General features: G+C 38.2%; 1 protein-coding gene across 5 annotated transcripts in view; it reads left to right on the top strand.

Annotated features, from left to right (window-relative positions):
- Nucleotides 1-14836, top strand: part of SGCG (sarcoglycan gamma) — a 131902-nt gene that overhangs the window by 82055 nt on the left and 35011 nt on the right. For all 5 annotated transcript variants that reach the window (XM_069883238.1, XM_069883235.1, XM_069883237.1 and 2 more), the window contains one exon: nucleotides 2143-2230. In XM_069883238.1, the coding sequence (XP_069739339.1) occupies nucleotides 2143-2230 (88 nt within the window). The remainder of the gene's footprint in view (nucleotides 1-2142; nucleotides 2231-14836) is intronic.

Raw genomic sequence — 14836 nt, 5'->3', positions numbered from 1 at the left:
ATAAGTGGCAATCAAATAAGTGTAATAGTGATGTCCAGATGTAGGTCATTTAGCACTTGTACTTAAATGTAGTATACTTGCCTGATCTCTGACCTTCCTTTCCCACTTCATACTAACTTCTTACCATTAATATTCATTCTAACACACTGCTTAATTTTTTCTAAGACATTTCATTATTTGTGTTAATTCTGCTAACTTTCACTTTTTCTGGATATAATTTACAAAATAGAATTCATTTATTGTGCTCACTTATTAAACTTTTTGACATACCCTATCTTACTACTTGTAAGATATCGTTTTTTAAAAAATATATATATAAATTGGACTCAAAACTGTGTATTGCTTCGACCATTGCTATTAGGTAACTGTTATAGTACAATTCTTTCATAAATCATGTTCAAATTCTCAGGTTATGCCATACTCTAAGCATTAAATTACTATGGGAACATGAATTGAGAGCAATTTTCAGGGATTACCCCTTCAAGATGCAGCATAGCCTCTCTTGAGTCTAGAAAAGTACCAGAAACCATATATGTCAAAGAGACTGATCCTTAACAGTATTCTGGTAGACAGAAACTCACTTTTTTTATCTATTTTCTTACTTATCTATGAATAAGTATCCACTTTGAAGTCACAAACAGGCACCTTGCTAATACCCTCTTCATATCACGTATTCTCTGATATTTTGGCAACTAAGATCTACTTAGGCACTCTTATCAGTTTCCAGGTTATTAGATACCTGTCCTTCAGATATAAAGTATACTTTAGTATGAAAGCAACTGTACTGCAAAACACTTCCTCTCCTTTCTTTAAGTCTACCGGTGTGGCTACAATTTGCTGATCAAAATGAACATGATCAGACTTTTTGTCTGCATATAATTTTCTGATACTTAAAATCAAGTAAAGATAATTTATTATCTCCCTGAAAACCAGCTACATTTAAAGGCAATTCAGGTAGTAAAACAAAGAAAAACATAAGACGGACCATTCTCATAAAATTTTAGGAAACTTCCAAATAATCCCTACCAGTTCTTTTGTTATTACTCTCCACCTATCTAGTCTGATGGAGCACAGTAGGCAGGTAGGTCTTTCAAAACCTGAGTGGGGAACTACCAATGGGCATTAAGTACAGAAAGCTTGAGTGGAAGATCTGGGAATAAGTAATGGAGGTGGTACATTACCTGGGAGGAGTTCAACAAGCGAAACACCAAGCCATGAGTCAACACGAAGGGGTACTTTGGTTTTGCCACAAGTGGCTTAGAATGATGGGTAGGCATGAGGCTCTGACTCATCTGTAAATGTTCCACCTGTGATGCAACCTGTGACAATTCCTTAATGCTTGATATGTCTACTTGCCCTGCCTAAGTAGAACATCTTACATACTTATTATCAGACTGGTTGGAAATCCAAACCAGCAGTATGGGAAGAAGGGTAGAGCTGGAAAAGAGGCTGAAAAGAGCTGGAAAGTGAGATCTGAGTAGGTTTGACAGGGGCTTACGTATGTGGCACTGGTTGTGTGCCCTTTCAAGGGCAGTATGCTTTGCTGCAGCCCCTCTTCTTGGATCCTTTCTTTGACTGAGCTGCATCTTTCTCCCTCCCAGGGCTGAGTCTTCTTCTGCCTCCTGCCACACTCCCTGTAACTCTCCTGGGCCATGGCAGAGAAGTGAGTAGGAGTGGAAGATGTTCAAGGTGTCCATGGTCAGACTTTTAGGTAGAAAAGTTTCTTTTCCAGTGATTTTAGGTGTAGAGAGGGCATTAAAAGTTGTTGCATGATTCATTGGCTTTTCCTACAACAAACTCAGAGTTAGCCTGTTGCAGCAGGGACAAGTGTCAACAGAGGTCTCTCAATTACATACATCATTCAGCTCAGCACAGAATGGTCCAGACATCATCCTTCTGTTGGGCATATTTTCTGCAAGTTTGTAGTTTTGCACTTTTGTTCAGGTTTTTAGGTAAAATTACGTTCTTCTGATGTCCTATAGTACCCTATGACTTTCTATTTTTCCTTAGATAATTTTCCAGCCACAAAGTTTTAGAACTAAGTATGATCTCTTTAAACTTTCATAAGAACATGTGTTTCTATAATTTGTTTCAATTCTAATTATTCTGCTGAATCTACTTTTTTTTTTTAATAAATATCAGGACTCATCACTGCTTCTCCAGTCTACTCACAATGTGACTGTGAATGCTCGCAATTCAAACGGGGAAGTCACAGGCAGATTAAATGTGGGTAAGTCTAAGTGATTTTTCCTTGCTCACTGTTTTGGAAACTTTTTAATGAATATTTGCAAGGAGCTTGCAGGATATAAAGCTCTTTTTACTTCTATGACCATGTTTGAATAGTCAAGCTGTCATTTAATAAGTACCAATAGTATATTTTCAGTTTCTCAGTTAAGCAATAATTCCATAAATATTTGAAGCACTTTTTATTGCAGAATTATGCACAATAGGTCACTGCATAAGTTACTGTTTTTCTTTTGTAACTGTCTATTGATAGTCACAACTAATTTTCTAAGAAAACGCAGCTGAACATAGCAGAGATGTCTCTGTGTCTCTCTTCATCTCATAGAATCATTAAGGTCAGAAAAGACCTCTAAGATTATCCAGTCCAACTATGAGCCCAACACCATCATGCCTGCTAAACCATGCCCCAAAGTGCCAGGTCTACATATTTTTCTAACATCCCCAGGGATGATAACTCCCCTGCTTCCCTGGGCAGCCTCTTCCAATGCTTTACCACTCTTTCAGTAAGGAAATATTTCTTAATACCTAGTTTAAACCTCCCCTGGTGCAACTTGAGGCCATTTCTTCTCATTCTATCACTTTTTATTTGGGAGAAGACACCAAAACCCACCTCACTACAACCTCCTTTCAGGTAGTTGTAGAATGAGATAAGGTTTTCCCTCAGCCTCCTCTTCTCCAGACTAAGCAGTTCCAGTTACTTCAGCTGCTTCTCGTAACACTTTTTCTCCAGACCCTTCACCAGCTTCATTGCCCTTCTCTGGAATTTCCTAGTATTCCAGAGACTAAACAATTTAAACAGATGTCTGAAAAAAATGCTGGTTCACAACTAGCAAATGTACATACTTTACTTTATTGGTAGCAGTAATATACATTGGTTTACTGAGAGAAATCAATAGTTTTAGGTAAATGTAGGTGATAGATCTTGGCATCAAAAATATCAGTCCTTACTTTTTAAGTCATATTTTTAAGGCAAGAATCAAAACAATATGTGTCAGATAAAATCTTTTTTTTTTTTTAGTTTTGTTAATATTTTTCAGCCTTTACTTGACTTTGAGGAAAAATGTAGCAATTTGTTAACTTGTTTGTTCTAACATCCTTATGCAGCAAAGAATAAATTCTGACTTATATAATGGTAAGACTAACCTCATATGCTTAAGTAGTTTACTAGGCTGGGATCCATATGAGCGTTGATGAGCAACTCTTCTATGCTGATGACACTGTGTAACTTCTGTGACAATTCATGTTTGAAGAATTATTGTATCATGCCATTGAATATTTTCCAAGCTTCACTGTATTCAAACAAACTTCAAATAAAAAATATAACTTATAAAGGAGCCTGCTGTTCCCCTTAAAAATGTATAATTCTACAATTAATCAAAATTTGGCCTTTAAACGTTTCAGATCTCTTTTTTTTAATTCAAGCTAATTATTGCTTTTAAAAGAAGTCCCTAAATATTTATCAAAACATGATAGTAGCATTCATATATCACTGACAATAATTGAGGGTATGAAGTGTACAGTACTTTTAGTTTCATATTATTAGTACAGTTATTAAACTGGTTTGCAGTAATTAGCCATACAGTGGCCACGTGACCAAAAATGTACACATCACATGGTCAAATTTTCTCTGATGTGACACATGTTCTGTTGATTCTGTCTGCTCCAAACTGTTTGACTGACCAAATGTGTAGCCTATCCTGCCTGATGTGAAGAAGTTTGTGGGAATTCCTTTGGGAAGGTCAGATCACAGAGCAGATCATTGTCCACCACACTAACTTGCCCAACTTGATCCCCACAGAAGTCTGACAAATTTACAGGTTAAATTGTGTCAGACAGAAGCTCAAAGGCCTGTCTTTATTTGACAGGTTATGTCCAGCTTGTCTGACTTATTTTACTGAATGGAAAGATATTGTAGTTGTTGTGCCAGTTGTTGTCCCAATATCTACAGATCTTACCTTAGGTACATGAAGCCTGTCAAAAATAACTAATCTCAGGCCCTCCTGTTTTCATACCTTCTTTTCCTCTTCCTCTTCCTTCTTTTCCTCTTCCTTCTTTTCCCCTTCCCAGTCACAATTGTCTTCTGAGAGCATTAGTGAAAAGCAGTACCCAGAGTGAGGTGGAATGTACTAGATTCAAGAAAACTTCTAAACTGAAGACCCGATAGGCAGAGAAGGGTAAATACAAACCCATATTGTAGAATACGGACTATGGTGTTTACGAGGGAGAGTTCTGGATGCGAGCAGTCTTATTGGTAGTTTAATTTGGTTTCTTTGCTTTTCATCGCCTGGCTTTGCTGGCCCTATTCCCAGGAATGTGCAGTTGAGTGTTATTGTACCTTATAATCTCAAGCCTCTCTAACCTTTTCCTAAGGGAGAGCAAAATACTTAGTGTTGTCCAGATGAAAATTTGTCTGGCTATGCAGAGTTTGCAATATGAGGAAACCAGTAGGAAGAAGCAGAATGTAGACTGGAAGACCTACATTTCAAATCTTTTAAATGTTCAGTGTATAAAGGCATTCAAATTCGACACTGAAGCAGGAAAGTTCTGACAGCGCTCTGGCTTGTGCTACAAGAAATGCTTAGGTAGGAGGGTGAAATAATTATCTGAGCCTGGGAAAATCAAGACTACATCAAAAGCAAGTGCTAAACTGCATTTGCATATTATTTGAAATATTTGATGTTGAAGTAATCTCTTTTTGACTGGCAATTCTGTTGATTGAATACATTGGTAATTGGTCTTATGTGATGTCTAGTGTAGTTTGTAGAATTGTAAATACTAACATAAAATATTACTAATATTAAATCATACTAATTTTAGACTGATAGGAAAGTATTGAAAGAGCAGTAAAAACAATACTGTAAATAACTCCGATAATAAGTAAAGTTCAAACAACATTGACTGGGGTAAGTGACAGTCTGTTAATGTAAATGACCATTTGTGCATCGCTTGATATTTTTAGCCATTGTCCTTAGCCAGTCATAAAATTCGTGCACATAAGATGATATTCTCTTTCAAGAAGTATGAAAAATAGGTGTGTGACTGATTTACTTCACATGCACAAGCCTTTACTAAAGAATTAATGCCTTCTACAGTTGTCAGTGGGATAGAATTATGTCTTAATACTCTATTCATCTTATAAATATGACTAGCTGGCATCATGAAGGAGCTATATAGATAAGTGTGGGATCATGGCAAAGATGACAATATAATATAGTATCATTCATAAGATCATAGTAAAAATACCTTTTAACTCACAGAAGATTGTGATTCAAATGATCCATTAAAATATTTTAATAAGTTACTAAGAGTGATTTACATACCCAGTCTTCAATAGAAGTAATTCACAAGAGAGATGTGAAACAAATCTCTACTTGAGGAGTTTCTATGAAGTTCCTCACAAGAGGATAATAGGTTCATGCCAGAACGAAAAAGATTTCCCTCATGAATCACAAATATACGGTATTATGTCAAATGAAAGCAACTTCCACCATGAGTGTCCTTGTTTTTAAACTTTCTACGTGCTCCTTAGTTTACCTATATGACATACCTCTTGCAGAAGTTACCGGAAGCTCCTTAAAAATGCTCTAGGTCTTGTTGTGTTTTTGACTATGCTGCCTTCAGAGAGCTCACTGAATGCAATACATTTAACTGCTTGCCAGGAAAAGAATATCATGGAATCATAGAATCATAGAATGGTTCAGTTTGGAAGAGACCTTAAAGATCATCCAGTTCCAACCTCCTGCCATAAGCAGGGATACCTTCCACTACATCAGGCTGCTCAAAGTCCCATCCAACCTGGCCTTGAACATTTCCAGGGAGAAGGCATCAACAACAACTGTGGGCAACTTGTCCAAGTGCCTTACCACACTCATAGTGTAGCATTTCTTCCTTATATCTAATCTAACTACTCGCTTTCCAAGGCCATTTTTAAGGCCATTACTCATTGTCCTATCACTACATAGCTTGTAAAAAGTCCCTACGCATCTTTCTTGCAGGCTCCCTTTAGGTACTGGACAAATGCTGTAAGGTCTCCCTGTAGCCTTCTCTTCTCCATGCAGAAAAAACATCTGCTCTCACTTGCTTTGGGAATATATTTGGGAGAAACGTGTCTTAAAAAAAGGATGTTGGCCAACAGACAGCAAGGAAGAAATCGAAGGGCATATATGTGGGAAGGTACAGGACTAGGAATCAGAGGGAATTAAGAAAGCCACAGAGAGAGATGTCTATAGGCAAGGATGTCTACAGAACAAATAATAACTATTTTCATTAGAATAGCTCCTGTCTTTAAGATTGTGAATAAAATTCAGATGTCATTATCACAGCTTGCTCATGAACCTTCAAAACTGGAATATCTAGAACTTTCTTTGATAATCCAAGAAAGCACTTATAGAGAGCTGCTAAGCATCATCTCCAGCATTTCTGGTCTTATTACTTCAAAGCCTTACTCAATCCTAGAACAAAAAAGAAATGTAGCACCTTTGATTAATACTCTGAGTCATAATAAAGCAACTTAGTGTAAAAAATTATCACTTTTTTGATAGCTAATGATAAAAATATATAATATACATACATAAGAAACATAGATTATGTGGTCAATTATCAAATACTTCACAGCAACACTGGTATCAAACAGTAAATGATGCTTTGCCTAATTAAACATATGCTTACATATACAGCTTACCAGCAGCTGAATATAAAAGAATCAGATCTTGCAGTGGTGTTCCAATGATGAATATTAAGAAGTTGGAGTGTGTTTCTGACTATCTTTACTGGAATGCAGGGCCAGTTTTTTAAAAGACCTATTTTTCAAGGATCAGGTAAAGAGGCTTCAACCTAGAGAAGACACTGAGTTCTGCTTGTAATATGTCTTTTTCAGGAGGCTTCCACACAAGTTTTGTGAGAATAGATTCCAGCAGGGTGGACTGTTAGTCTTCCTCCTAGTTCAGTCATTTACACCAAGGATCAGTAACATCAGTAGGTCTGGGTCAGGGATTTGGTTTAAAGTATGTAAAGCTAGAGGGAATTTATTTAGAAAGCTGTATTATGCTGCACTTGAAATATGAAATCAGCACCACTCAGAAGCATGGGAATATGGTAAAAGCGAAAATGGTTTATACATTCTGAAAACAGAATCACAGTTAAAATTCTGCCTAGAGCATATTTTTGTAACACATTGATCTAAAAAGCTGTTACAATGACAGTATTTGTGCTACCCCACTCCCCCCTTTTCAAACACAAACAACATTTTGAGGCTATAGATAAGTGTCAGTGCCTAATATATTGCTTCATTAGCATTAATTGCCATCTATAAACTAATACTTTCCAATGTCAAATCATTCCTGGTTTTCTTATCAGCATTTTGAGTTTTCATTTTCAAGTGATGGTATTTTTTCATTAGAGAAGCAATAGGAAGAAAACAATGTTAATGAAGCATGGTGTATGTAGGAAGAGTTTGATGGTGTTTTTTACAGGGAAACCCCAAGCCAGTTTCATAAACTTGACTTAATTAATGACATTGTAAAATCATTTAACTTTTCCTACTTTATTTTTCCCAGAAGGCTTTCATTAAAAACTCCATTTTTGTCCAAATAAGTTCTCTCTTATTGTTAACATAAAAGCCAGAACATATTTATTGAAGATCTTTATACTGCAGGAAGATGATTATTTACATAATTTAAATTGCTGTCCAGCTGAATTATAAGAAGGAAAGATACAACATAGGAGTAATTAATAGAAAGATAAATTGGAAACTTCATTGGAGTATGTTTTTGAGGTGATTAAATCTTCCTATGATAAAGAACTTACAATATTTGTTCAAAAGGGATTATAGTAGGGATATTTACTTCCAGAAGTACAAAACTTTTACCTACCAATGAATATGATCAGGGCAAGACATGCGTGCTAGTTTTATTTAAAAGTAAAATCTAATTAACTCAGAACAGGCAAAATTTAGAGTATGGCAGATGGCTGCTAAAACATCCTGCAGACTTTTTAACTGATTCACTTTTCTAATTTCCTGTGTTAATCACTGGCAGATGTATTTTTGTTCTGTATTAAATGCATATGTTGTTAGTCTTTTGTGAGACCATAAGGGATATAATGTTGAAAAGATTTAAAACAAATTGCTGAGAAAAGTAAGTAGTAATCAATATACATTTAAATTAAAGTTAGCTAAGCATATCACCATGAAAATCTATTTATGAAAAAAATTAGTCATTACAGCTACAAATTAATATTTAGACTTAAATGGGCAGAATCCTCTTCTGCAAAAGAAAATACCACTGATGTCTTGTATACTAGGTAAGGTGCTTACCATAGCAAGATTTACACAGCCTTTCCCAAATATGATAAGCTTTATGAAGAAATATGTGAAAATGGTCATCATCAGTAATGCTGATTGAAGCTAGACTTTAAACGTTGTCTAGAGGTTAATCAGGTAATTCTGTGCACTGCCAATTTGCTTTAATATGCCAGGATCACAGTTGAGGGAAAATTTAACATGGCCAAGAGGATTTGAATCCTATGCTGTCACTTCTAACTGTGTCTAGAAGAAGAGAAAAGCAATACGCATGTAAGTCTACACAGCTTAGCTCTGAAAGAAAGTCTAATGTTTGGCCAATCAATTTTTATTTGGATGAAGAACCACATAGAGGATACCTGTCTCTCATTAGAGAGCAATTACTCATCTGAATAGCCACACTCTCTCTATTTCAGTGGAAGAAAGGAATCCAAAACAGGTGAAAAGGGGGAATTTAATTAAATACTTTATAACCTTCTCAACTTTTGCAGTCTTCAATAAATTTTCAATCCCAAACATTTTATTCATGTGGTATAGCAATGATTTACACAACTCATTGGGTGATAATTTGAAGATAATGCTTACAGCTACAGGTGAGGACAGTTCCTGTATTTCCTTCTTTTAAAGTAATTGAAGGATTCATAGAATCATAGAATAACCAGGTTGGAAGAGACCCACCAGATCATCGAGTCCAACCATTCCTATCAAACACTAAACCATGCCCCTTAGCACCTCATCCACCTGTGCCTTAAACACCTCCAGGGAAGGTGACTCAACCACCTCCCTGAGAAGCCTGTTCCAGTGCCCAGTGACCCTTTCTGTGAAGAATTTTTTCCTAATGTTCAGCCTAAATCTCCCCTGGCAGAGCTTGAGGCCATTCCCTCTTGTCCTGTCCCCTGTCACTTGGGAGAAGAAGCCAGCTCCCTCCTCTCTACAACCTCCTTTCAGGTAGTTGTAGAGAGCAATGAGGTCTCCCCTCAGCCTCCTCTTCTCCAGGATAAACAACCCCAGCTCTCTCAGCCGATCCTCAGAAGGCCTGTTCTCCAGCCCCTTCACCAGCTTCGTTGCTCTTCTCTGGACTCGCTCCAGAGCCTCAACATCCTTCTTGTGGTGAGGGGCCCAGAACTGAACACAGTATTTGAGGAGTGGTCTCACCAATGCCGAGTACAGAGGGAGAATAACCTCCCTGGACCTGCTGGTCACGCTGTTTCTGATACAAGCCAAGATGCCATTGGCCTTCTTGGCCACCCGGGCACACTGCTGGCTCATATTCAGTCGGCTGTCAACCAACACCCCCAGGTCCCTCTCCTCCAGGCAGCTTTCTAGCCTGACTTCTCCTAGTCTGTAGCACTGCATAGGGTTGTTGTGCCCCAAGCGCAGGACCCGGCATTTGGCCTTGTTAAACCTCATGCCATTGGACTCTGCCCAGCGGTCCAGCCTGTTCAGATCCCTTTGCAGAGCCTCCCTACCCTCCAGCAGATCGACACTTCCACCCAGCTTAGTGTCGTCCGCAAACTTGCTAAGGGTGCACTCGATGCCTTCATCCAGGTCATTGATAAAGACATTGAACAGGGCTGGACCCAGCACTGAGCCCTGGGGAACCCCACTTGTCACTGGCCTCCAGCTGGATTTCACACCATTTGCCACCACTCTCTGGGCCCGGCCATCCAACCAGTTTTCCACCCAGGAGAGTGTGCGCCTGTCCAGGCCAGAGGCTGACAGTTTCCTAAGCAGAATGCTGTGAGAAACTGTCAAAGGCTTTACTGAAGTCCAGGAAGACCACATCCACAGCCTTTCCCTCATCCAGCAGCCGAGTCACTTTGTCATAGAAGGCGATCAGGTTAGTTTGGCAAGACCTGCCTTTTGTGAACCCATGTTGACTGGGCCTGATCACCCGGTTCTCTTGCATGTGCTTCATGATAGCACTCAAGATCACCTGCTCCATGACTTTCCCTGGCACTGAGGTCAGACTGACAGGCCTGATTGGAATACTGGCAATGGTTAATGCTAGATGAATTTGTAAGGGCTAGCTTAAAATATCTGAAACTTATAGTGAATGTCATCTGTTATAGAAGTTGGGTAATTAAGTATGTCTAAAATCCTAATAATTTCAAATGTGGAATTACTTCTTAAAGCTAACAAGACTCCCGATGGCAGTTAGAGGCCAGAAGAAGGCACTAGATCCCTATCTTTTTGCAGCAGGTCTGCAGAAAAAGACAAATACATGCACCCTCTTTATGGCCTATTTCCACATGTATCCTCAGTGAGCCCTTGTGGCAATGAAGTTTAACAGCATACTGGGCTGCATCATTCCACTCCTGGGAGACTGAATCTGGAATATTGTGTTAAGCTGAGGAGACTCACGCAGGGTCATGAAGATGCTCAGGGTGTGGAAGCATAAGAAGTGTAAGAGGCTGAAGAAGTTGTGTTTGTTTAACCTGGAGAAAAGAAGGCTTAAAGGGGGCTTTGGCTGGGAGGGCTAGAGACAAGATGAAGCCAGGCTCTTCTCAGAGGTGCATAGCAAAAGGGCAAGAGGCAATCAATGGTCATAAATTGCAGTGAGGCAAAATGCATCTGGGTAGAAGGAAGGGGAAAGTATCACTGGTAGAATGGTTAATCATGGGAGCAGGTTGCCCAGAGAAGCTGTTGAATCCCCTTCCTCAGAGGTATTAAAATTCCACATGGACAAGGCCCTAAGCACCTTCATCTAACTTCCAACCAAGCTGACCCTGCAGTGAGGAGGAGGTAGGACTAAGTAACCTCTAGTGGTAACCTCTGAGTTGCATTTTTCTGTGATTCTGTCTTGTCCAGTCTTCAGGTGACACTCTGGAAGGGCTCAGGTTGCTTACAATTCCCATGTCAGACTTTCTAGAACAATTTAGAAGTATTAGATACTCTAAGGCATCTAAAATAAGCTGAAGACCAGGCAGGGTGCACCAAAGTACATACAATAGCACTAAACACCTCTTTTGGCAAATGAGCCATACCCCATCTGTTTAATTGGTCCTCGCACATTGTCTTCTGCCCAGATCCAGTAGACATGCATAGAATGCTCCTGAAACCCTTGACATTATGAAATACACTCATGGCTTTCATTTTTAGAAGAAAAATAATTGGAGGAAGAACAATTATGCATTGTACAGAAGACAGAGTGTTAAAAGTATTTGCTCAGGGATGAGAGACTCTGATCAGCTGTCGTCCTTCCCTACAGGGTTACAAATTATCATTCCTCATCTCCTTTAGTTTCCTTTTCACCTTACCTGTCTGAGGACTGTGTGTTTCACCTTTTCCTGTTGGAAGTTATTCATCATGCAACAAATTCTGGATTCATTAGGCCTCAGAGAATAGGTAATGCCATAGCCTTGTTCCCAAGTCACTGTGTGAGAAACATGATCTATTCCTGCCATGGTTTCTATGTGCAGTAATCCATTTTAAAGTGAAATATTTAATGGATTTGGGATTTGGGATTTTTTATATATTTTAATATAAAATTTTATAAGGATAATGCCTAAATGGATAAAGACATTTAGTTACCTAAGGCACTCTGAGCAGGGCAAGTACTATCACCTAAATACCTAGCGCTGGGTTGAGTTGCCAGATTCTTCAATGATCATTCAGAACCAGTTTTTTAAAGATCTCTAGACTTGTGTTCAACCATAGAAAAAAACAAAGTCTAAGAAGTGGTGACAGTAAAGCATCTTCATTTTGATCTGAGAGGACGTAATTGTTGCATCCATTGCATTAAAGGAGAACTGAGAGAAAAAGAGGAAACAGAAGCAGCAAGTGTTCTATTTATGTATTAGAGATGTTTATCAAGGTGATGAGAGTGATGTATGATATGGACATAAAATGTATATATGCAATGAGCTGCATATTCTCTGTAATAATGCAATTGTTCTAATAAAAGACAAGCAAGCACTTCCATACTGTTCCTTATGAAAATCTAACAGATTTTATGCTTCTGAAGATAATGGCTTTACATTTATTGTATAGTTTTACTCATGGAACCAAATTTGTAGGAATATTAAATTTTTATGCACTTTTAATGAGGTCTTATTTAAGTAAGGTGCTTTAATATAATAAAAATTAACTAAAAAATGAAATTGCATAGCAATACCGCAAAGCACTCAGGATTTTGGCTTATATTCAGTGCTTCAATGATTCTAGATGGCAGGAAAAGAGTGAAGCATACAGAGCAGGTGACAGCTGTAGTTTGTCAGAAATGATGGGTAACTGAAGAGACTAAGAAAAGATCTGAAATTAAATTAATAGCCTCAGTGTTGGAAAGACTTTTATTCTGAAAGATCTAAAGACACACTAAAAGTGCTTAGTACTTGGCAAAACTAACTGGATTTGAAGAATCTGCCTACATGTTACCAATTTCATTGACATTAAGAATTTGTGTATATGTATTTTCATAGAATCATAGAATCACCAGGTTGGAAAAGACCCACCGGATCATCGAGTCCAACCATTCCTTTCAAATACTAAATCATGCCCCTCAGCACCTCATCCACCCTGCCTTAAACACCTCCAGGGAAGGTGACTCAACCACCTTCCTAGGCAGGCTGTTCCAGTGCCCAATGACCCTTTCTGTGAAAACTTTTTTCCTAATGTCCAGCCTAAATCTCCCCTGGTGGAGCTTAAGGCCATTTCCTCTTGTCCTGTCCCCTGTCACTTGGGAGAAGAGGCCAGGTCCCTCCTTCTCCACAACTTCCTTTTAGGTAGTTGTAGAGAGCAATGAGGTCTCCCCTCATTTATGGCAAGCCCTCTTTGTGACAGAAGATTCTTTGCTGTCTGTTCTTTTACATTTGTATTAGCCTGGAATTCAAAGATTGGGGAGCAGCAGAGTAATTTATTTAAATGTTTTTTGACTGAAATGGACTTCCTAAACAAAGACCTGTCTGCCCTACAAGCCCATGGGGGTCAAGATTGAGGAGGGGAAAGAAAAAAGAAGACTGTTTAGCAGTGTGCTCCTTTGCAGGCAGTAGGGAATTGATTTTGGAACAATTTTCATCATTCAAAGCAGCATGCTTAGTGTCAAGACAATGATAACATACAAGGCCTATATCAGAACTACATATGTTAAATAAGAAAGTGTTAAAAAAATGGGTAATTATTGGTCAGCCTGATTAGCAAGGATAACTGGTCGACCTGGAAATTCATGTGACACATCTGGCAGCAATGTTAAAACAGTTCAAATGCTCTGTATAACCAGCATTCAGTCTTGTTACAGTTTTAATTGTAGGAATTTATCAACAAGTGTGATTATATAGTATTGGTTGACTTTTATGTAGTTAATAAACTGAGATTGTAAACAAAATACATTTATGAATTAGGTCCACTGTCTATGAGCAGAAAATTGATCTAATTGGCATCACAATACAACTAGTGTTATTGCATTATAGCTAGTGCATGTGTATTGTGAAATACAACTAAGAGAAATTAACGGTTGCTTTTGGTTTCATAATTTTATTCCTATTTCTTTAAAAGCTTATTGCTTTTAGAAATTTGGTCCACATATACTGAGATGTCTTACCTCTAGTATGAATAAATCATATGGTTGAATTTAATTTACCCTAGTGCTACCTTTGTAGATTTAAAATACATCACTTATTACCCATACTATTCTTTGATAATGAGGATTATCTACAGGACAGTACTTGTCCCACTTTAATGAGGCATTTTTGTTGGGAAAACTGTGGATATAAAGATTCTCATTAAAGATTTATTCAAGTGTGCAAGGACCAGGATCAAAAAGGAGAGAAATCCGGTTGCAAACCCAGCATAGGTGAGGCCATAAGTTGTAGTTTCAGAAGCCACGGGTTAAGATTCCTTTACAAAGTATATAATATGCAGTGAGTATTCCCAGTGCTTGTAGAGTTCTTTTTCTTATGTAAGTCTAGCTTCAAAATATAATGGGTGTAGTTTACAATACACCTGTCTTAGATCTCACCTAACAGTCTTCTACATGTTTAAATTCAATGTTTAAATTCTCCTAACCCTAACTTAGATAAAAATGTTGAGAGCAATAGGCACCAAACTTTTCTTAAGCAATACAAATCACTAAACAGCAGACGCCCATCCCGTCTTTAAGGAACAGCCCCTGGTCAGAGCCATTGTTTGGGGCTGTGTGGCACGGGCCAAGATGGTGTCAAGAGCATGCTACCTTCAGCAGAAGTTGGTAGTTTTCTCCTATGCCTTGGCTTTCTCTTATTTATTGGTATAGATGTATTCATTAGCTTGATAAATATTAATGCTTAGCCGGGATGAGCACTTTTTTGCAAATCCCAT

The sequence above is a fragment of the Phaenicophaeus curvirostris genome, chromosome 1 (assembly GCF_032191515.1).
Source record: "Phaenicophaeus curvirostris isolate KB17595 chromosome 1, BPBGC_Pcur_1.0, whole genome shotgun sequence".
NCBI lineage: Eukaryota > Metazoa > Chordata > Aves > Cuculiformes > Cuculidae > Phaenicophaeus > Phaenicophaeus curvirostris.
The sequence above is the reverse complement of the archived record's forward strand: the minus strand, read 5'-3'. Positions and strand labels throughout refer to the sequence as shown.